This window comes from Lutzomyia longipalpis, chromosome 1, assembly GCF_024334085.1.
Source record: "Lutzomyia longipalpis isolate SR_M1_2022 chromosome 1, ASM2433408v1".
In the NCBI taxonomy this organism is placed as follows: Eukaryota; Metazoa; Arthropoda; class Insecta; order Diptera; family Psychodidae; genus Lutzomyia; species Lutzomyia longipalpis.
This window is the reverse complement of record NC_074707.1, coordinates 22,910,659-22,934,309: the sequence shown is the minus strand read 5'-3', so window position 1 is coordinate 22,934,309 and position 23,651 is coordinate 22,910,659. Positions and strand designations below refer to the sequence as shown.

The 23,651-nt window shown below is 35.7% G+C and overlaps 3 protein-coding genes and 2 long non-coding RNA genes across 7 annotated transcripts; 2 read left to right on the top strand and 3 right to left on the bottom strand.

The window, feature by feature from the left end:
• Positions 1-970: 970 nt before the first annotated feature.
• On the bottom strand, positions 971-3,161 carry LOC129797207 (FAST kinase domain-containing protein 3, mitochondrial-like). The gene has a single exon (XM_055839564.1). It carries the CDS (start codon positions 3,000-3,002, stop codon positions 1,050-1,052), a length of 1,953 nt encoding a protein of 650 aa, XP_055695539.1. The 5' UTR covers positions 3,003-3,161; the 3' UTR covers positions 971-1,049.
• Positions 3,162-3,172: 11 nt separating this feature from the next.
• On the top strand, positions 3,173-8,791 carry LOC129797209 (nuclear RNA export factor 1). Its single transcript, XM_055839567.1, has 8 exons — positions 3,173-3,411; positions 3,484-4,134; positions 4,203-4,309; positions 5,850-5,886; positions 6,091-6,329; positions 6,390-6,555; positions 6,627-6,982; positions 7,055-8,791. Exons 1-8 carry the CDS (start codon positions 3,193-3,195, stop codon positions 7,152-7,154), a joined length of 1,875 nt encoding a protein of 624 aa, XP_055695542.1. The 5' UTR covers positions 3,173-3,192; the 3' UTR covers positions 7,155-8,791.
• A 1,344-nt stretch (positions 8,792-10,135) lies between these two features.
• LOC129797211 (uncharacterized) lies at positions 10,136-16,239 on the top strand. Its single transcript, XM_055839569.1, has 3 exons — positions 10,136-10,243; positions 12,002-12,138; positions 13,023-16,239. Exons 2-3 carry the CDS (start codon positions 12,026-12,028, stop codon positions 14,473-14,475), a joined length of 1,566 nt encoding a protein of 521 aa, XP_055695544.1. The 5' UTR covers positions 10,136-10,243; positions 12,002-12,025; the 3' UTR covers positions 14,476-16,239.
• LOC129797239 (uncharacterized) lies at positions 10,341-13,096 on the bottom strand. Its single transcript, XR_008751317.1, has 2 exons — positions 12,992-13,096; positions 10,341-10,517 (listed from the first exon to the last, which is right to left on the bottom strand). It is a non-coding gene; the product is annotated as an uncharacterized LOC129797239 (long non-coding RNA).
• LOC129797240 (uncharacterized) lies at positions 16,189-23,574 on the bottom strand. 3 transcript variants are annotated; one of them, XR_008751319.1, is made up of 2 exons: positions 17,918-23,574; positions 16,189-16,474 (listed from the first exon to the last, which is right to left on the bottom strand). It is a non-coding gene; the product is annotated as an uncharacterized LOC129797240 (long non-coding RNA). The 3 variants fall into 3 exon arrangements; XR_008751318.1 differs by having other exon boundaries at positions 19,036-19,284; XR_008751320.1 differs by lacking the exon at positions 17,918-23,574 and adding an exon at positions 16,961-17,904.
• Between the last annotated feature and the right edge of the window lie 77 nt (positions 23,575-23,651).

Sequence of the window (23,651 nt, the reverse complement as noted above, 5' to 3'; positions counted from 1 at the left end):
TCCCAAAAAGAAAAATGTGGTTCTCCAAATCCAATTTTTCAGCCTATAAAATGAAAAGGAAATAAAGGAGTTTATTCGTTTTGATGTGGGAAAATCCTTCATTTGAGAAAATAATTGCGATACGCTTTATTTTGTAGAAAAATCAAAAGAGAAAACGCTAAAGGACTTTTTCAGTTTCCACTGAATTCAGTTGGAGAAGAACCGCAAAGATATGCCAAAAAATGCCAACAATGACATCACAATTGTGTTTTTTGTCTCTTTTAGTGCATACAGAAACGAATAAACTCCTTTCCTCAAAGTATGTGAAAGTCAATTGAATGAACAAGATGGTTCTTTTAATTTTAATTTATAGTTTAATCTGCACATTTTGACAATGAAAACACAGAGTATTACAAATTGCATGACTTCTTATTATGCTTAGTTGTGATTTTATTTTGGGTTTATTGTTAATTTGTTTGTCTGATTAAAACTCTTTAAAGATTTTTCTTAACAAAACTACCTGCGATAAACCCAATAATAAAATTTGTCCTTTAGCTCCTACATCAGTGCATTTAGATTTCCTTTTAAATAAAAACATTATAAATCTCTAATATTCTCTCTTTTTCACACGTATTTTCACTAGTTTTTGTAGGCACAAAAAATCTTCTGTACCTTTCTACAAAAAAAAGAGAAAAGAAAAAAGTTTTTTTTTTGTAGAATTATTGTTAAATTTTTCGTGTATATTTTATTGTATAAATCTAATTTGTTTTATTGGAGAAATATTAAAAAAAAAATTGCAAAATAACAAGAAAAATTATGGGAGAAATGAAAATGTATTTAGAGGAAAAAAAAACATTTTATGCGACTGAAATATTATATTATACATATATTATTATGTAGCTAAATAAAATATTAAAATATCGCCAAATACTTTTATTGTCTTTTTCTCAAACTTCTCTTTAGTCTTTAATTAAATTGAAAGTCCATATTATATTGTCATAAAATCATTTATTTCTATAGCAGTGCTTACTAAAATACAATAGCATTTCCACAACAAACGAGGACAATGTTCAAGCAGAAAAGGCTGGCAGGGCGCTCTTCATTCTTTCCACGAGATAAGCATTAAGTTCCTTTGGGTGAATTTTAAGCTTTGCGAGCGTTTCATATTTTAGCGTTACAACTTTCAGTCCCATTTTACGGAAGTGCCTGATCCTCATACTTTGGGGCCCACTGAGATATTCTCCGGTGGAGTTAAAGTGTTCCGGGAGATGGATAAGAACGGCTGTATGGATGTTTCTTTCAGTGCGAGGACGTAACTTCCACGCACCTCCCAGTCCAGCGGGATGTAGTAGGATATCGATGATGTGAAGCTCAGTAATTGGTAGCTGAGCCAAGTAGATGCATGTTGAAAAGCGATCAATGCCACCGGCAACATTTTCAATATGTTGATTGATTTGGTTAAGGATTCTCTTGATACGCCCATCCTGCCACACAGACCGAGCAGTGTGATCCCGTGGCAGCCATGGGCCATCATAGTCGGCACATTCGAGTGCCATGGCAGTGTCGAAAAGCTTCAACTGCATCCGATGATGTGCCACAATCTCCGGACGGGATGCCTGGTGCATTACATCGAGAAAATAGGGATTGAAAATGCGCTTCACGAAATTCAAGGGGAACATTTCGAGGTAGACACAGGAAAGGGAAACGGAGATCACATCCCCCGGAGCCATACGACCGAAATTCCTATCCATGGTACCCTCGAGAGTTTGCCAGAAGCGCATGCCGTTGATTGGTTGATAGTTTAGCTGTCCGAATGGGGTAACAATGGCACGGAGGTGCTTTGTTTCAAGGGTAGATGCATTCATGACAAAGTATTCACTACATCCATTGAGGATGTGATAGTTTCGAATGCGGAAGGTGCTGCAAAAATTCAGAAGTGCCACAATTAGGGTTTGTCGTTGAATTTTAATCCCCCTGGCCTTTACATAGCGCTCCAGGGAGCGTTCAAGTTGTGCGTCTGCATATTGTAGGTTCGTCAGGGCAGTAACAATAGCCTCCAAGTGAGCTTCATCGATACAATGGATGTTTGTACTGAGCCACCGGGAAAGACTTTGCATAGTACGGAACGGTGGGGACTGGCACTTTTCCAGAGCTGGAAGAATTGTCACGACTTCCGAGGCACGGAGACCACTCCAACATGCTGAAATTCTTCGATCCAAAAGCGAGATGAGCATTCTTCGGGTGACTTTCAGCAGTGGAGCAACTTTGTAGACTCTTCCTAAGTTTCTCTCATCAATTTCACTTGCGCACTCCGCCAGACCGGTCCAGAATTTTTCTGCTGCCTCTCGTTGTCCACAGGATACACAAATTTCAATCGCCTCGCATATTTCCTGCACAGATAGGCGATTGTCAGTGTTGCGCATTAGAAGTTCTTCGGAAAAGGATTCAATAGTGTGGCTCAAATCGAGGAGGTTTCTCAGCTTTGACATCACTCTCAGGAGCAATTTTGTATCCCCCTTTTTGAGCAGTGTCCCCATCAGGCGTAGAAATACTCTCGACTGTTCGGCATTCTTCAAATTAAGTAAAGTTTCCGTCCGGAAGAGCTTCTCAAGGGCATATGCAGATATTTCAGCACTCAATTCTTCTTCTGACATACTATTCACGAGACTCAGTACCCCATTCGTTGTCAGGCATCTCTCAATGCTACTTAAAACTTCCATTGGCATTTGAATATCTTCCGGAGTGGCCACAGCAGCACTTTCCTGTGCTTCCTGTGGCTCCAGAGGAACATTATTGGAGCAATATGCCACAAATTCCCTCTGTCCAGCCTTCTTCACAATTACTGGCAATTCCTGAATACTTGCACCATTCTGCACGAGGATTGTTGTATGACGAACTGAACCAGAATTATTATCCCGTGACGAGGAGGATGAGACCTTCCGGGAGAAATTTACAATTGCATTCCTCGTACATCCCCGCACTGCCCCCACATATTTTATGTGATTTAAAATACACCTTGACATTGTTTATCACTTTCAATGTTTAATTTATGCGATTAATGCTGTATTTTTGCGCATTTTGCAATTTTATTATAAGCTCAAAAAGTACGCGCAATATTGTGATTTTTACCAAACACATTCCACATGTCCTACTACAAGTTCCACAGCCATGTGGGTTAAACATGAATGAAACACAATTGCAACATTTCTTGGAATGTCAAAACGTTTAGGAAAAAAAAAGAAGTGTGTGCGAGAAAAACATTATTTTCACATTGTGTTGCAAATTTTTCCCAAATTCTCCACATTTCCCGAGAGTTTCAAAACAAACGACCGTCAAGGTCGTCAGAGATTCTCAGATGGAGCCATCCGGAAAATACTCGAGGAGGATGAAGATATGTCCGGAAATGATCATTCCCAGTCCAATCGTGGTGGGGTGAGTACAAAACGTAGGAGAAATGTGATGGAATTTTCGAGTGTAAATCGTTGTTTGTTTTTTTTTTAATAGAATCGCGGAGGCTCACTTCCGGTACGAAGGCGTGGATCTCCTATTCCACGCAGGGGAAATTTCGGTGGTCAAAATTGGGGTAAACGTCGCTCTAAGCTCGTAGCAGGCACATCTGGATGGTACCAAGTTGTAATCCAGCACGGTCAACAATTCCCCAAGGATGTCCTCTTTAAGCGAATCCTCGAGCATATCTTCCCCCAAATCTTCGTACCGCATTACTTTACAACCGACAGCAATGGGTGCTCCTTCTTTGTGGATGAATTCGACACGGCTGAGAAACTGTACAGAAATAACAGGATTGAAATGCCTTCGGGACAGACACTCACCCTCAAGGTCTACAGCAGTGTACCCAATGTGATTGTCGATAGTTCGCTGAAGGAGCGCATTAAGATGGCTATGGCAAAGCGCTATAACACCCAAACAAAAGCTCTAGACCTCACACGCTTCTACGCGGATTCTGACCTCACTGATGTCTTCGTGGGGCTATCCCGCGTGTCAATTATGGGAACAGCGATTGATGTTATTGCGGAGAATGTTCCGCAAATTGAGACGCTCATCCTAAGCGACAACAAAATCTTTGCCCTCACACATTTTGACACGCTGGCAAAAAAGTGTCCCAACCTGAAAAATCTTTGCCTTAGGAATAATAAGGTAATTAATAGAGAAAGATTAAATTAGTTCTGCAAAACTAAGAATTAAAAATTCAATTTCTTTTGTAGATCGCAACACCAAATACACTGGATAACTTGAAGTCGCTGCCCCTGACGGAACTCGTATTGGCTGGTAATCCGATAAAAGACAAATTTCCCCAACAGCAGTACATCAGGTATCATGAAATATTTAGTGGATCCCATGACAATGGGTGAAAAAGAACTACATAAAATAACATAATTTACTTATGAGGAAATTGATCAGGAATGTTCGAAACTCTCGTGGATCAACAGTCAAGTTTATCGCATCATTTTGTAAAACAAATGATTTGTTTCTTGATTATGGGAGTTTTGTTACCTATAATTTTAATAATACTATCATGTCTCAGCCATAATCAAAGCGATCGCGATGGAATTGCGCGAATGAGATATTTTATTGAATTGATAAAAATTAGTGTTCAATGTATCCCATGAATAAAAATTTGCGTTAAAAAATGCATAAAGAATGATGCAATAATTGATTCCAGAAGCTTTGATAGTGAAGTTTAGGAGTTGCTTGACATTCACTGAATATTCTGAATTGAAAAAAAAAATATGAATTAAGCATACAAATGATGTTTTGAGTCATGCTATTGAATTGTGAATTGAATGAGGTACTTGAAATGTAATATCGCGAATTAGAAAAAAAAGTCTAAAAAAAGCATTCTGTAGCAGTTTCTTAAGAAAACTCAGAAGGGTAAAAAAAATATAAAAGAGGAGCTGACATGGCAAATTTTCTACAATGAGTCAAGTGGTCTCAAAAAGAGTATAACATGATTATGTTCCTACACCGAATACATCATGCTTTGGATCCAAGTCCATTGCATTGAGTGATAAATTCTATACAGTCTACATTGCAAAAATCTGATTCTGTTTGCATCTCAAAAAGGCAATCAGATCAGTGTCTAAACAGAGCAGCGTGAAATGAATGCAAATGGCTGTAATTAGAGAGTCAACAGCAGTGAGAGAAAAAAATAAAGAGCTAAACTGAATGTAGTCAAAGCCAAAAGCGAAATATTTGCTATTGGCGGGAGAACTTGAACGAAAAAGGCAAGAAAATAATTAAGAATTTGCTACAGAGACCCTCGTTGAATATAAAATAAGAAAACAAGAAAAAAAATGATGCAAGAAATATGAGACTCATTCAAATATACAATTTAATAGCGTATTTTTGGCACTTTTTTCGTGATAAACATTACGCAATGAAAATATTTTACATCAAAGAAATGTTTTCATGAAAATCCGCGCACATTTTTTTTAGCATTCGGTGGAGATCAAGATTAAATTCCAAAGACTATCGAGGCTAATGGAATTAAGTTGGCGGTAGATCAATGGTATGAAGAAAACTTAAATGAGGCATTGTGATTAATTTATCAATAAACAAAGAAAGAAATGGGTGAGATGTCTCTGCACTGAACACTAATTTCTCGTTGAAATATTTTCGTTTCTAAATAATTTATTTAATTGTTGAAAACAACAACAAACTCAAGCTCCAGACGAAGAAAATCGTTTTGACTTTGGCTGCATGAATTACATTCTAGAGCTAGTTTCATTTTTTGCATTTAGCATCGTTTACAAGAAATTTCTTTAAGATATTTGTTGCTGTCGAAATGGATTGATTTATCATCCAAAGAATTTGTTAATTTTTCTTCATGGATTTTGTATCCTACTCCACAGCGAAGTGCGAAAAAGGGCGACAAAATTGGTCATTCTGGTAAGCTATGATAAATTCATCGAATATTATTCTACCCTTCTCAAATTGTCAAGCTAAACAAACTCGATTTCACAAACTCATCCATTTTATGGGTTTGTAAAGTTTTTCTTTCTTGTTATATGAAAAGAGGATAAATAACCTTTTCCCAAGCAATAATGTGACATTTCTTTCTTTTTTTTGGAAATCTACTTATTCCCATAACAGGATGGAGATCCTCTACCACCCCAAATTGGATTTGATGTGTCTCCTGAGGGTGTTTTGCCAACAGCAAGGAATTCCTTTATTTGCGACGTCAATGGAACAGCGATTGTGAGGCAATTTCTCGAGCAGTACTTTATGCTTTTTGATTCAGAAAATCGACAACCACTACTTGATGCCTATCACGAGCATGCTACCTTTTCGCTCACGTCGTACTCGCCATTCGATGAAATACCTGGCAGAGGGTATGTCAAAAAGTAAATATTTATTGTTCGGAGTGAATTTTAAATGTATTTTTTTTGCAGTTTGAAACCTTATTCGTTTATGAATCGGAACCTGCTAAAGACCAATTACGAAAGGAAGCGACGCTTAGTGAAGTACGGACGTCTTCCTGTGGTCTCCTATTTATCTGAATTCCCGTTAACGCAGCATGATCCACAATCATTTGGCGTAGATCTTTCCGTGTTTTTGGTAAATATCTATTGCACATTGCATAAGGCTAAGAATGCCCACAAATTAAAATTTTATAAAATAAATTTCAGCCTCAAATGATTCTTCTTACCGTCACGGGACTATTCCGGGAGAAGCGAAAGAATCAATCACAACCCCTTAGATCGTTTCAAAAGTGTCTCCTCATTGTTCCATCCGGTGGTGGATTTTGCATACGAAATGAAATGCTTCACATCACAGATGTTACAAAGGATCAAACAATGGGTGCATTTAAGCCAGCACCAGTTACGGAAACACCACAGATGCACACACCACAGGCACCCATTGCTCCAGTTGCTCCAATTCAAGCCATGCCAAGCACAAGTCATGGGGTTGATGATGTAACCAAGATGCAAATGATCCAGGCCTTGGTACAGTCGAGTAATATGAATATGGAGTGGAGTAGAAAGTGAGTTTAAATGAAGTTCTTCTTACAAAGTTGCAAGAAGATGAAGAAAATGATTTTTTTTCTACCTTTTAGATGTCTCGAGGAGAATAATTGGGATTACGAGAGAGCAGGATATGTGTTTGCGGAGATGAATAAGCAAAATAAAATACCCCCTGAAGCATTCATGAAGTAAGAATGTAACCCGGGAGAAATAATGTCATTTTAGCAAGTTCATTATTGCTATTATTGCTATAACCTTTAATTAAAAAAAAAGAAACACCGAGAAGATGATGAGTAAATTAAAACTTTATTGCCTAATGATAAATGGCATAGAGTTCTATATTTAGTTTAAATATCAATTATGTATGTATGCATATGAATGTTAAAAGGAAATTTTCTTAATTTTTATGAGTTGAGTTATTAAAAAAAAATGGTAGTAAAGAAAACTCCTTGAGTTTTATAGCATAATTTTGCATTATTGTATAATTCTGACGATATACATGCAATTTACATTGCAATTAATTTATGTCACTGTGAAGTGCATTTGGAAGTAGCATAGAATGATACAATGAGAATATAATAATTTAGTAGAGAGAATAGAAGAGAGACATTTTACAAATTATTGAGACAGATTTTTTTTCAATTTTTCTTTCTTTTGAAAAATTAAAAGCACAAAGAAAAAAAATTTATTAGGGAGCAATGTAAAAAGTCATTGAAATCTTTCCTGATTTTGCCCTTCTTGCGTGTGTTACAAAACCTCAATGTGGTGTCTGATATCAAAATCCTATAAATACACACAATTCAACCACATTGGCTGGAAAAAGTGAAACATTGACGTCAAGAGTGTGCTACAAATACAAAGCTAAATTGCTGATTTGCTGTGTACATTTGATACTGTGCGATAATAAGTTAATTATTTGGTACAATATAATGGAAGATTCATTGTTGAGTGTATCTGATGGAATAAATTTATAATTTTATGCTATAAGTTAGTAAAGAAAGGTCCCAGAATTGAGGCTTTTAGACATATTTTTTACATATTGATTATGCTGTTAAAATAAGCGAGAGGTTTTAGCGGAGGTGTTTCAAGAGCAAAAGAAATCTTCACAATCGAACGACCTCGATGGAGTTATTTTTTTTTGTGTTAACTCTTGAGAGTCATTTGAAAGCTCTTGCCTCTCCTGTCGCCTTTTGCAAGCAAATTCTCGAGCAAATATGCTTTTTGTTTTACAAATTACCCCACTCGTAATTCTTCAGTACACTTTTTTTTTTTGTCTAAAGACCACAAAAAATGTGAGACCACTTAAAAGAGATGAATAGATGGTGAGACCAAGAGAAAACACAGAGCGATAAGCAAATACATAATTATCAGTGCTATTTGGTAAATCTACTGCATAAATTTCCTCTCTTACATAAATTAATGTACATACTATAGGTCTCACATACAAGGAAATTAAAAAAAAAGACGCCTAAATTGAAGAAAGAAAATTCTAAAATATGTCTCATTTGCAAGTGAATTTACACACTTTGCGAGAACAATTTGCACACCATGCCATTCAAACATTATTCGCGCCGCACTGTCAATAAAACAGGTATATTTAATGTAAGTCAAGTGTCTCGTTTAAATTAATTTGATTGACGTCAGTGGCTCACATTGCGTACACACGACATACAAGAAGGTACCCTTAAATTATACGGTGTGTATATTGTATACACAATACCAAATAATAGGATAGAAGGAATGTCTTTGAACTGACAAAGTTTATTATTTTATATTGTTTGTAATTGGACATTGTGAAAAAATACAACAAGAAAAAACAATTTATAAAATGTATGTTTTGATTTTCTTAATTACCAACAACGTGGATAATATTCCTGTTCAAAACCATACAAGAGCATGATCATGTTTCACTTAACTGGTTTATCTATAGAGGCACGCTAAAGGAGCTACGTAATCAAATTTTAAGAGAATTTTTTCCTTATTGTATTGAAAAATTCTTTTATTCATGCAAAGAATTGGGATAAAAAACAGAAATCGGGAAAGTGATTTTCCATTTCAATTACAGTAAAAGCTGGCATAGTTTTTCCCAAAAATGAAAACAATGAGGTCATTATTGTATTTTTTGGCAAATCTCCTTGGTTGTCCCATGTGATCTTCTGTCGTATAATGTGTTTCCTCGAATAAGGACTAAAAACTCTATATAAAAATATGTAAACCTCCTTTTGTGAAAAGCTTCGCTACAGTTGAGCAGACTTTAGTCAAAATGCCCTATAATATATTTTGTTAAAAAAGTTAATGCGATTTATGATGATCTCGTAAAATTGTATACGACTTAATATAGCGAAGTCGATCGTGGATGGGTTTTAAATTAAATATTGTGAGCTCGGATTGAAAAGCTCAATGGAACGCGCAATCGGTGGACGAGCAGCTGAGCAGCTAAGCCCATCGCGATGCCGTGTTTGGGGGGCACATTAGCATTTAAACACGCACAGCAACGAGGTTGAGACGCGGCCGAATGATCGCGCGCTGGCCGCTTCGACAGGCAGCAGCAACAGCCAAGAGCAGCAATTCAGTTGAGTGGCTACCGCGATAAAAAGCTAATGTTATTCTGTCTATGGGAATTATATTTCGGTTATTCTGCCAATCTCATTCCGAGAAGTGTGATCAAAGTGGTGACATTTTCCGTGACGCGTGCTTCGGTGGGAGTGGGGACTACACTATTACCTAATCCCTTCGCAATTGAGTGCGGGTGTGTGTTGAAAAAAAAAATTGTATGCATTTCCACTTGATCTCTCGCGCAGTGACCATCTACTTAATGATCGTGACTCTCGACTCTTTCCAGTGACGTCGTATCAATTTAGTGACTATTTTCTTATTTCTCTTCTTTTTTTTTGTACTACACCACACTTTCAGTGTATTTGTGTGGCGTGGTACATATGGTTCGTCCTCGTCGCGTGGTGAATGCAGTGCAAGATTCAAATGAGAAGCTATCAGTTCTGTTGGCAAAAAAATTCCACATTCTAAAAAAAAGGCAAATTTTGATAGATCGCGTGAAGAGAGTGAAGAGGAACACAGAGTTCTTGAGGAGGGAAAAAAGTGATTGTGCTAACAAGAAAAGAAGATTTTTAAGAATAATTGAGTGAAAGAGTTGATTGTGAGCTTTCATTCCAGAAGGCATTGACAAAAGATCACGCAGTGATGTCGCAGCAGAAATAAGTGTAAAAAAATGGTGATCAGTGATCGATCGAGGTGGAGAAGTAGGAGTGCAGCTTCCAGAAAAGGTAATTTTTCTTCAATGATCGTTGAAAGCAAGAGAAAATTGCTTGAAGCAGCTTTTGCCGACAGCTTTCAATCCCTCACCATTTCGTCATATTCAAATAAGCTGCTAAACTCGTTATTTAATCCTTTTTTGCTTCGTTTTTACACACGTCATCGTTCTGATTATCATTTCCCATGCTATGTATGTATACTTTACATTTTTTTTCATTACGTCTCCATTGGTTTATGTTTATTCGCCTCGTCCGGTGATCATCTCGTTTTTTTTGCCACCACAATCTGGAAGACAATTGGAGGGTTAATATGAGATGCTTCAATGAAGAGCTTTTATATACATCAAGTGATATCTGACAACCTTTTCTTTATTCAATTCTAACTGTATGTCGAGTAAGAAGTCCCCATATTATAATCATTAATAAATAATAATAAACAATTAATTCTTTTAACTTTACTCTGGTATTGACATTGAATGTGCCTCACACGGGACATGATCCCCATCGTGATGAAGCTTTTTATTGCATTCGATAACAATCTATGAGTGAAATAGCTGCTTTATCAAATGGGAATACTTAGCACTACAGACAGCTATTAAACTTTATTTATGGCGAGCTTTTGCCTTTGATTTTTTTCATTATATACCTACTTCTTTGGTTTATAAATCGCAAAAAGTCATAAAGCATCAAACTGAAAGTTCTGCAAAGTTATGAGAATTTCAACTAATAGGATTGAAAAATTAAAGAGTTCACCTATAATGGACTTTTTATTTGTTGTTTTTGCTCAAGAAGAAAAATAAAAATTATTTTTAGCAACATGTCATAAAGGAAATGATCAAAATATTTTCATCTTTGCGTGATCTCGTAGTTGTGGTTAAAAAGTGTTCTAAAAAGAAGATCTACAGAGTCATTGTGAGAACAATAAAATATAGATATATGTATGTAGTGTACTGGACTTGGGGAAAAGTGGCGCAAAAGTTTATTTGTAGAACGCCTCTATTCATATATGGAATTTATTATGGACAAAGTGGTGGAGTAAAAGAGTGATTATTTAATTTATTACTTAACACCTACTTCACGATCCTCTCCACCACCCATTCGCGATCATCACGATTTCTTGTCTGTGTAACTCCAAATCGCATATTGGTTTGCAAGCACTATGTGATGGATCGCAAATAGAGAATTGAGTGACAAATGTACCTCGCACGATGTTGTTTCTATTTAATACTTTTTTTTCTTACTTTATTCTCACCGTACATCGCCACGGAGAGCCCCCCAATGAGTGTAAGCGGAGCCTTGAACGTACACCGTGTGTGCATTTAGTAAAACATTGACCCACATCCATGACAGCAAGTGGAAATAATTTTTTATGCTACACTTTTTATTTACTCACCATTTAACTCTATCTTTGGCTCGGATTAAAATTATTATGACGCACAACATACTTTGCGCACCACATATTTACTGCCGAATATTGTATTAGTCGCTCTCTAGTGCAATGGGATTATCTCTTTGTCAGCAAATACATACGCGAAAGTCGATAAGATGCAATACGATTCCACTCGCTGCAAAGACTTTTTACAATTTTATGCCCTTTAAATCCACGACAATCTCATTCATCGTGATATTGAATTTCTCATTAATGTGAATTTCGCGCTCTAATCATTTCCACACGTGATGATTGATATCATGCAGAGCATGATCATATCCCATATATGTAAAGATGTATGTTGCGAAACAAGTCATGATGATGGATGTACTCTTTTCCAGATTGATCATGATCTCGGTGGAAATATGAGAAAAGGTGGCCCCACGAAGAATCCACATCATCACCCACAGCGATCATTGTCCAGTGACACAAATAACCTCCGCGAATTGCTAATTCGATCCAAAGTTAAGAATCACAGGTGAGTTAGTAACTTTCATCGCACATAGTATTATTTAAAATACATTATTTACAATTTACATGATCACCTCTATTGTATATATTGTTGTTTGTAGCATAATAACAACACACAGGAAAATAGTGAAGTTATTTTTTTTTAATAAACATATCATAAAAAAACTTTTCTGCCTGAATTTGCGTTAACAATAGATGACTACAACAAGCAACGACGAAGCCACACAACTTGCGTCAATTCCCACAATCAAAGTCTGCTTCCAAAAATAGCATAAAAAATCACCTGGTTTTTTTTAAAATAAAGATTCATAAGCAAAACGCGAAAAAATGCTGATGAGTGATTGGGCGGAGGGGGGGGGGCAACAAAGAAGCATACATACATGTGCTTTTAGATCGAAAAGACGTTTGCAAGAAGTGTGACGTGATCTTGTACGAAATTGATCCTCTTCGCATTCTTGTACATTGATCACCGTGCAATTTCACAATGGACTGTGAATGATCTCTTGTGGATTTCCCATAAAATCAATTAGTTACTTATTTTTACTATTTGTGAACTTCTTAAGAATCCGCGTAATAATTTTAGAGAAATATTTTCTCTTTAAATTTACAATGTGTCTCTTTTTTATTGAATGTGCAAATGAGAAAATTTAATGAAAAACAGAAAAAAAGTGTTCGTGGAAATTTAAAAAAATGTTGATTATTTGCATTTTTTTTTGAAGATATTTTCTCATCATTTTGATCTTTCATAAAATATCCCTTTGGATGATTTTTTTAGTTCACAAGAAATCATTATTGACTTTTGATTTCTGTGGGAAATTCTCGGGAAGATAAAAAAAATAAAATTCTTGTGATAAATTTACCTGAGAGTGTTATATATGTTGTGTCCCGCAGCAGCACTCCTGTTCAACGACGCGTATCCATCTCCGGGAGTGAATTACCTATCAGTGAATCGGATGAGTGTGAAGCTCAGTGGTGCGGCGACGAAATGACCGCAAATGAGCTGTGCAGCGGATTGACGTCAGCAAGTATATGGGCGCAGGGCCCGGGTGGGCCTGGGGCGGGTGTGGGAGGATCGACTGTGACACACGGCGATGTGCACATGTGGGCTGAAGCGCGTCAGTGCCGGCAGCCTCGGCGACTGGTGGAGCTCGACAGTGGGGCAGATAAGACAGTTGGTCGCAGTCACGGGAAGGCATTGGATGTGCGCGTTAGTTGCCGGAGTTCACTCAGCACTGGCGAAAGTGTTGAGCACCAAAGAGTCAGCAGAGGTACAGAGACTGACGGTGATTTGAGTGAAACGGGATCGAGTCGTCGACAGAGAAAGACCGTAGTCTACCGCAGAGATTTCCCCAGTGCAATAGACGAAGAAAATTCCAGTGACACTAAATACCCATGCGTTGAGCGTCTCATTCAGCTTTACACTGCAATGATTCACAAGAGACAAGAAGAAATGAGTCCAGAGGTGCTTTTGCAAAACGCTAATAAAAAAAGCGAAAAACCCTTAAAGGATGTGGAAGGATGTGAACGTGGAACACTCAACATGAGCCCCTTCTCAGATGAAGGATGTTCCACGCATCAGAGCCCCTATTCCAGTGATGATGACGAGGTAAAGGGGAGAGGTAAAAGACGTGACAAAGTTGTGAGATCATCAAGCTCGGATTCAGCACTCGGTCTCGAGGATGAGCATGAGCCACCAGTTAGCACGGTGAGACGAATGACACTCACAGTGACGGACATTCCTCTGCGACCAGCACTGCTACCACTAGCGGAGCCTGCATTTCTCAATTGTTGCGAGAATCCTACCGTTGCCGTGTCTACTGATGCTCCAGTGCACAATGTGCCCAGCAAGATGATCCTGGAGGCGCAGGTTATTGAAATCCCCACGACAGGGGGTGATGATGCAACCTCCGAAACATCCATTTCTCGGCGTGAATCTGCCCAGAGTTTCCTCAGTGATGCCGAAGAGGGGCACACTGTGCGCTATGTGAGGACACCATCGGTGGTGGTGTCCGACTACTCCGATGACATCATGTGTGGCATCACCCTTGAGGAGATTGAGTACTTCCGGAGACAGCAGAGAAGGCGCAGCAGTGGAGATGGGGCCGATGGGGATGCTTATTCCGACGTGAGTGCCGCCTCATCGTGCAGCAATCTCAACTACTGTGGCAGTCACATCAGCACCCTCGATGGATGTGAGTACTCGTACAATAGTGGTGGCTTAATGATGCCCGAACGCAAGATCTCTGACTGCTCCACGTGCTCCACTGTCAGTGGGGATGAGGAGGACACCTTCAGAACGCCGAAACAAAATAATAAAAAGGTGAGTGCCGAGGATAGTGCATAAAATGTATAATGCCCTTAGAGAGAGATTCAGTGTGGGGATTTTCAATCATTCAGCGTGGGGTGAAGCCCCACGCATCATGTTGTCTCAATAGCTCATGAGTACCACTTTTTATCCACCTACGCGGTCGCTCTCCTTGATCGCCGCAATCACCATCCGTGGATCGCAATTTACTGCACTCCCAATGTGTGACGTCAATCCCATTGTCTCCCAGCTCGTGCTAATTTGCAATTGAGACTCAACAACTTTATGTTATTTCCTTATTTGCAGACTACCAGTATGTGTGAAAATTTTGTCCTCTTTTCTTTATGACGAAGTATTATATGAATTTCTCTAAAAATTTTTTTACATAGAGCTGGAAATCTATTAGGAGATAAAGTTAATTTTAAAATGATTAGCAAAATGAGCCAACATTTGCCAAATTTTAATTCACAAGAATATCTTTCGTTTTCTTAAGGTCTTTGGGTCATTTTTTTTTAATTTGAATTTTTTTAAAACTATTTTTTTCAAGTTATTATACATACATATTAGGCCTAATTCAGCGACCAAGAAACTCTTGAAATCTTTGAATTTTGTACTGAAATTTCAAGATTTCAAGCGAATTTCAAGGGTTTCTTTCTAACTAAAAAGAACTCTAAAACTAATTCATTTTTTAATTCATCATAGGAAAAAAATCTCTGAAATCCATTCTGGTAAAAATATTTTTTTATCTTGATTTTGGATAAAATCTTGAGTTTTAATCTACAATTCATTTTGTAGTTTCTTACGAACTATATACGATTCTTCATCATCAGGAAATTATTTTATTTTCTAATTAGACCTTCATTACATTTTCTTGTGTTAATTTCCTAATAACTGTGAGAATTTTTTTAAACAATGCACTGAATAGTTAAAAAGATACAGCAGTATTTAATAAAAAAAAAAAATTAATAATAATTTGAGAAAGATTTTATTTGAGGGAAATAAAGAAAAATAAATGAAATTCGCATAGCAATTAAAAAAGAGATTGTGTGTATGCCTGAAATCTTTCATCATTCAGTCAAAATTGCATTTCTCAAATTTACAGAAAAAGCAGTTTTCGCATATGGTTTTGCCTTAAATATTCATTAAAGTTTTGTACAATAAAAAGTAAATTATGAAATCATGTTGAATTCAAAATTTCTTTCCAGTGGGGTTTAAAAAGAATAATGAAGTTTATTTGATTTTTTGTACTTTCACTCTCACTTGAGCAAAATTTTAAAAATCCATCATTCATAGGTAAAATAGTTATCAAAGAAATTAAAATTTAAAATGCTATGGAGGGTGAAAAAATGCTGATTTCACGGAAATTAATAACGCGCCAAGTTCATTAGAAATATTAAAAATTAAACATGAAAAATTATTACCGAATCAATCCATGTAAGTGGTGAATTCATTAAATTCTTTCGTTTGAATTTGCATTAATATCGATTTATGCAAAATATGTATAAGTATACCTACATTGATGTCAAGAAAAGACATTGAAAAAAAAATTTATATTAAAAATTGTATATTTCCCCAAATAATTATAGCGCATTTTATAGAGAAGGTAAAAAGAAATCCTTTGTTAAAAAATATATGTGCTGGGAGAATAATTAAAATAATTTTAATATTTAAATAGAATAATGTAATGCAAAAGAAAAAAATATATTTCTTAAGATGGGCAGAAAGTGTGATTTGAGATTAATAAAAATAAAATGTTATATGAATTTTTAATTGAGAAATAAATAAAATAATTTTACAAGAAAACACTGTGGCTTGATTCTGTCTGAAATTTTTCATGTTTTCTCTGCGTGCTCTTCACTGCGATGCTACCTATTTGAAGATTTCCATCCCTCCTCCTCCTGTCTATTGTCACTTCCCGGATTGATGGCTATCTCTGCATTGTGGATGTAATAATTCCCGCAGGAAGAGATGATGTGAGAATACCATGGCACCATTGTTTTCTGTCCAATCACCCTTCCTCCACATAATGTGAATATGTCTGTGAATATACTCATGTTAATATTTCTTCTCTGTGGCATGCCAAGAAGTATATAAGATCGCAAATCTCAGAGATCTTTTGTTAAAGGAGAACGGAAGGTTTTTTTAGCATGCCATAAATTTGCCATGATCGCGATAATCAGTGTGTTTCCCATCCAGCAGCATCCACCCTCCTCTTGATCACTTTGCTAAAATGCTCTCTTCGCGTCTCATCATCATTCGCATCCAACCATGCGAGGCAATCGTGGTGGGAATATATGGGATATATTCTCTGTTCAAGTGCTCCCGCGCGCGATAGAGATTGCTAGATGAATTTTGAATAAGGCATTGACGTCATTCGGTCTCGCTTTACTAAACACACGACAACCAGAAATTAAATGAGGCACAATTTTTCGATGAAACACAACTCGCTTTCCACATAACGATCACACACCGCCATCGCAATGTACCAATATTTCCTCCGGGGCTCGCGTTCCAGTTCACTCACCATGGGATGACGATCCATAGCAGAACCAGAAGTTTGATCATTATACATACACATATGGATATTTTTTCGCAATCCCACCGCAAATTCCCCAATGTGTTTGATGCAAATATGTGACTTCCTTGGCTGCCACCATTTACGTAATTAACAATTAGGCAGATAAAATATCATTAAATGTACTTAAATGAGTGTTTTTCTCCCATCGCGCCACCATACCGCATGTACATTCCACACAGGTAGAAAGTAAATACAGATACCTACCTGTGAGTAATATTGTTTAGTAATCCGTAGGTAAATAGCAGAAATTTATTGAATACATATTCCACACAATATTTGCACTTTTATGAAATTGCTTTCAATTGTGTGAGGTAAGAAAAATTGAAATTACTTTACTTTCTTTACACGATGTGTTTTTGTGAGTTTTTTCATTAAAATTAAATTTTTTTTTTAATTAATTTTCAATGAGAATATCATTACGGGTTTTAATTTCATTGAAAGTTTTTACCTACATGCATAATTAGCTGGTATATCACATTTTTCATTCAAAGATTCAAACATTTTGGTTTTGATTACGTATCTTTGGATGCATGACATAAATGAAATATACATTTTTTTTTAGTACCTACATACTTATTACATAGAATTCTTTCGTGCATAGACAATGGCAGTAACATTATGATTTATTCAGTAAATAGAAGAGTTCATGTTCTAATGAATTTCCATAAAAATTATGAATAAAAAGAAAGTTCTTTTTGATTTGTTTTGTTCTCATTTCTCTGATTTGAATGTTAATTAAAGGATTTTGTTTATTAGTCTGTTTATTTATTTTACACATTTCATATGTAGTTAGATAATTTCTCCTTTAAAAATTCTTTTGGGTATTCTCGGATATAATTTCGAATTATAATCTCATCCGTGTTTTTGCCATGTCAACGAGAATATTTTTTTTTATAAACACACCTCATACGTTTATGGAAGCTTAAAGTTCTGGACGTAAATTTACACTAATGCCTCTTGTGGAACAATACAAGACGTAGCCTTATCAGTTGATGAAAATTCAACACTGATTTCTTATCTCCATGATTACGCTCTTGAGTGGCATGAAAATATCGTCATGCAGTTGGAATTGTGTGCTTTAGGAAGATTGAGTTCTATGAAACGTGCCAAGTAGAAATTGCACTTTTCACTATGTGCGATAAAAGTTGAGTACATATTAGGGAACAGTATGTAGTGGCTAAATATCCTATTATTACTCGCTCTTCACGCTCTCATGGAAAATTTATTTTCATCATTCTTTCAACTTGCAAGTAAAATGAGGGAAATAAAAATTGTAGTTTTAGTTTCAAATAATTAGTTAATTTTGAAATGAGTTCACTTTTTTAATGATCCATCTTCATTGTTCTTTCTCTTCTCATGCAATTCATGTAAAATAAGAAGAAAAGTAGAATTCCTTCGTTGTATTGTTGATTCTTAGTATAATAACAAAAGAAGGCAATTTAAGAGATGTATTTCCATAAAATATTCCATGATATACGACCATGACAGTGGAAAATTTTTCATTTCTGTGATCCTTGAATCTCTTTTTTTTACGAACGAGATCATCAGCACTTTATCAATTAGAACCGTGGCACGTTGGCGAGGTGAAATTTATTGCAAGGTGTGGTGGGAGGAAGGCGATTCTGACGGTAAACAGTGTGCTCTTTTGTGTTCATGGTCTTCATTTGCGTCATTCCACTCTTTGAAAAGTTCGATGACAAACTGAGTTACGATGGGTCTTTAATACATCCCAAGAGTGCCACAATGAAGCATATCGTTTTTTCAGTCATTTTTTTTTTTTAAATATTGTCTCAATTTAATGGCTTTTTTTTATTCCATCTCCTCAATCATCCATGATCTTCCTAATTTGCAGATAAAATTCTGTTTGATTTTTTTCAAAAGATCTTCTGAAATTTCAATCAGTAAGTCCACACGATTAAAACAAAAATATTATTCTTCCTAGTAAATCCGCATTTGTTCATCTTAATTAATGATTTTTTTTGTTATAGGTGAATTCTACTTATTAGAAAAAATATACATACCTATACACATACATCCATTAATCAAATTACAAATGAATCGTGTAAGTTCTTTTATAATTTTTTGTCACACCCCATTTGCTGAACCGATTTCGATCTGACTGATGTATTTCTGAAGAATTTGCGTCAATGGCTTGTACTTAATGTGCGTCTAGTCCATGTAGAACAAAAGTCGATGCACGCTGATAACTGAAAATGGTTTTGTAATTTACTGATGTCTTGTACCTACAAAAGTTGATTTACGTAAACTGCTTAACACTGATAGTACGCCTGGATAGGAAGACAAAGAGAGCAATAAATTTGCCGATGAAGAGTTCATAAAATATTTAATTGATTACTCATAAAATTAAACATTGACCTTAATTGTTTTATATGACAATTTCAACCACACTTGTTGCGTCTGCTATTCGTTTGTTGATTTTCTATTCTTAACTAGTGTTGTTTTTACAATTTTGTGAATAAATCGCACACAATGTGTGAAATGTATGTGAATCATCACAAAAAAATAAAAATAAAAATTTGAATACATATAGTTTCGGTTACTATTTTAAATATTACCATTAATGCATACTTTCTGGCGGTGCGGTGGAAGTTACGATCATGGGGTTTGCGATCAAACTAAAATTGTTCATGCGCTTTATAAGAAGCTCTTTAAGCATCACTCTCAGCCATTTGCGATCAAAAAGATCTAATTGTAACAAATCAAAATAAGTAAATTAAGTAAGTACTTACCTATAGCTTGTGAAACAGATAGTTATGTGATTAAATGAAGATCAAGCTGGTAGTGATCCTTAAGATCATAAAGAGATTCAAGTGATCTTTTTCCAATATGTTGAGCTTTTCACTACCAAAAATCAATTTGCTTTATATAAAATTTTATTATATGAAATAAGGTTATTATATGTAGTAGAATTTTTTTTTATACAATAGAGATTTTGCATTTTTTTTTCTGAATAATCAGAAGAGCCTTTTTGCTTTATAAATAAAACACTGAAGTGAGTTTTCGTTTAACGAACGTTATGTGATTTCTTTTGTAATTTGTATCTTTCCTGTATTGATGAAGCGACGCGAAAATTAGGGTATTGGTCAGCAGGATGCACTAGCGCCAAGTTAGTAAATAAATCCCATCGCACATGCAAAGAAAAAAACTAAGAACATGTTTTCTTTAATCTGAGAGTAATGAACAGCGATTTATTAGCATTGACAGTGATTTATTTGAGATATTCGCCTGTTCGGTGTTGATCGTAGTTAAATTAAATTTGTTTATTAATTATGAAATTCCAGGCAATTAAGAGTCGCCAGCATTTAATGCAGTACATATTCCATCATAACGATGGTCATTGAATTGCATTTTCCACACCATCGTCCTGCAACGGTGGGTTGCGCAAAAAAGGCGGCATCCAAGTCATTAATTTGTAATGTGACTCGTGCTAGCCTCTTGTTGTGGTTAAGAGATGGAAGGTAGCGATTGAATAAATACGTCCCAGCCCCTTCTAATTCTTTCACCAATATGCACTCTGCAATCATGCACCACTATCGCACCGCGGAATAAAATCCCACGTATAGTTAGCACCGTTCATTTTTCTTTACACCGATTTGTAATTATTATTTCTTACCATGAAAATGAGTTGGTGCTGAAAATTGTTATTTTTTTGCGAGCCAATCTTGCTAATGGGGTGATTGCATATCGATTAAGCAATGTGAAATTCTTACAACATATTCTCATGCCCGCCCAAAAGATCACTGATCTCAAAATTGAGAAAATCGTGTCCGCCTTCTGGAGTTTGTTTTTTGACCCAAACATATAAAAATTTAAATTAAGAAATAAAAATAAAGGCGTGATGAGGGTTTTATTTTCTGGTATCCCGTCGTGGTAAAGTATTTGTTCAAAGATGGTTTCATTTGAGCCGGCAAAAGAAAAGCCCTACATGCCGGGATTCTTGTGAACATTGAGCGACGACATGAACATGACGAGCACATTATTCACGCACTTCAGCTCCCAAGTTCACCTGAATGAGATTATTTTATAGCCACAGAGTAGAAGACTATATGATGTCTCAATTTATTACGTAATTTATGTCTCGATTTATGCTTGAAATTCTCTAATACCAGAAATGCCCTTGGGGGCATCAAGATTTCGGCAATTGGTGACGGTTGTAGTGAGAGTGACATAAGAAGAGTGTTGAACTTCATTGAAGATAGTGGACTAAAAAGTGAGATTTAATCAATTCCGCAAATAATGACTCATTAGACTCTTTATTCTCTACCTAACCATTCGGGGGGGCCCCGTTAATATACCGATAAGGCGCATATAGCCCTAGTTGTTGAGCGCCTTTCAAAAGTTCCATAGTGATGATGATGATTATTTTAAATTTATTTTTAGATTATTTTTTCTCATATGCAGATTCTGGAGCAAAAAGTTATCGACGCATGAAATGACGTAAATTACTTAATCATTTAGTTTGCTTTTTTAAACATTGATTTAAAAATACATTTTCTGTGATCTTTATGTTTATCAACAAGAAATGAATTATAAAAGATACCTTGTAGGGAAATAATTTTAGTTTCTTAAAGATATATTAACAGTCGTTTCTATTTTTGTAGTCGGAAAGTTCAGTTTTGAAAGAATTCTAGAAGAGAAAATCTTTTTTTTAGCTCGCGACAATAGAGAGATTTTAAAAAGATCAACTGTCAAAATTTTACATCAATTTTTTTAATTGTAAGGAAGGAAAGATTTTTAACAGAATCGACCTCTAAATTTATTTTTTAATGATCAAACATTGTTTAATGATCCATAATATTGATACAACAAGTACATAAATTAAGTACAACAATCCCAATGACAATCAAGTCGTAATTTCACTTTATCGTGTTCCAAATTATTAAACAAACGCACACACAATTGTTCGCTATCGGGCCACGGCAGAGTGGAGCTCCTATTGACGTCAATGGAGATATAGGGTGTGTTTGATATGATAAGTCTCAGCTGTATGCGATTTTATTGTCGCGGAGAACGCGATAATTCATACGGTTCAAGAATGTCACTATTCAGCAATCACTCATGATCACTGAGTTGTTATCAATTTACCTTTATTTGCTGACACTTTCCTCCCGCGAAGGGCGTGATAGGAAAAACCCAAATTTGATTTAATTTTAGATGATTTATGTAGGTACTTCACCATCTTCAGGATGCGTGTTGAATGCGAAACTGTTGCAAATTGCTAGGAATGTTATTTGGTAAATGTTTGCCGATGGAAATGGAAGATTTCCAAAGCCACTATCTCAAAGACACGTCGAAATTCCTCATGTGAAATTGGCATGAAAAATGTCACTTATTTATCTCGGCAAAGTGAATATTTTGCGTGAAATTTAATGTGATTGCCACAGATTGTCTTATTTCATTTATGGTTTAGATTCCATTAAAAGTGGATAAAATCTTTTTAAAATAATTTTTCGATAGATTGAAAATTCTAAATTCTTTTTTTTTTGTTCTTTATGTGTTCGTTTTTTGGCATTTATCATTTACTTTTCTAATTTTTTCAAATTTGTAAAAAAAATTAAATACGTATGAGGTCAAGTGATGTCGAAGAAATTCTATATAATTTGCAAATTATGATTTTTGACCGTCTTTTAATGTGCATGAACCACTCTCTGATTGACTGAGAGACACCTAGAAAAACAAATCAGCTCATTAGAGTTTGATTCTGTGATAATTTTAAAATCACATACCTACATATTTAAATACCCTCACGCTTCATCAACTATATACAGTCTGTATTGCAATTAAGGACGTGAAAATTGAGTCATTTGATGTCAATTATTCCAACATTCGATCGCAATGGCATGTCGCGGTGCATAATGGTAGTTAGAGGTAAAATACACAAAAAATACTACAAACGATCCCCACTAATCTGCTAATGTCTTTGATTGGCGATCACAATTCTCCCGCCACAATCTACTGCACATGAATACCGTGGTAGTGTGAATATGGAGAGTGTTATGTATAAATTGCATACGATAAGATGTGGAACCAATAACACCGCCGTTACTTTCTGCACACACAGTGGTGCCATTGAGGCTCATACGAAGATAGGCGATCGTGCACTATAGATCACATTTCATTTCACCCTACTGAGTTATATCTTCACAATGATTTTGTAAAGAGGAAATGCAAAATTTTATTTTATTGATTTTTAAATACCTAAATTTAGAGAGTCAAACATTGTGCCAATTGATTTCGCGCAACAATAGATATTTTACTGATTGCAATAGTCACGAACTGCAGGTGAATGTAATCACTGGACAAAGAATTTTTTTTTTATAATTTTGTTAAGAAAGTCAGAAGAATGTTGAATGGATACAAAATGTCACTGTACTAACTAGCTGTATTCAAGATGTTTGAACAATAAACTAAAACAGCCCTATAAAGACTGTATAAAGCGAATACATGGTGATACTTACACTATGTATGATTTCTTAACCCTTTCGCGCCCACCATGAAACGTACAAAATATTGTTGAAACATTGAAATTGCGGAATTGAAACAAAGCAAATTAAATAATTAATAAAATTTTAACTTTAATTTGGGAAAACGGGGAAAACTATGATGTTTAGAATTC

What these genes read in the sequence shown, in the direction of transcription:
- LOC129797209 (XM_055839567.1), top strand. Translation starts at nt 3,193, where the DNA reads ATGTCAAAACGTTTAGGAAAAAAAAAGAAGTGTGTGCGAGAAAAACAT. An exon ending in CCCCAACAGCAGTACATCAG is followed by an intron (nt 4,310 to 5,849) that starts GTATCATGAAAT and finishes CCTACTCCACAG; the next exon opens with CGAAGTGCGAAAAAGGGCGA. An exon ending in AATATGGAGTGGAGTAGAAA is followed by an intron (nt 6,983 to 7,054) that starts GTGAGTTTAAAT and finishes TCTACCTTTTAG; the next exon opens with ATGTCTCGAGGAGAATAATT.
- LOC129797211 (XM_055839569.1), top strand. Translation starts at nt 12,026, where the DNA reads ATGAGAAAAGGTGGCCCCACGAAGAATCCACATCATCACCCACAGCGA. An exon ending in TCCAAAGTTAAGAATCACAG is followed by an intron (nt 12,139 to 13,022) that starts GTGAGTTAGTAA and finishes TGTGTCCCGCAG; the next exon opens with CAGCACTCCTGTTCAACGAC.
- LOC129797207 (XM_055839564.1), bottom strand. Translation starts at nt 3,002, where the DNA reads ATGTCAAGGTGTATTTTAAATCACATAAAATATGTGGGGGCAGTGCGG.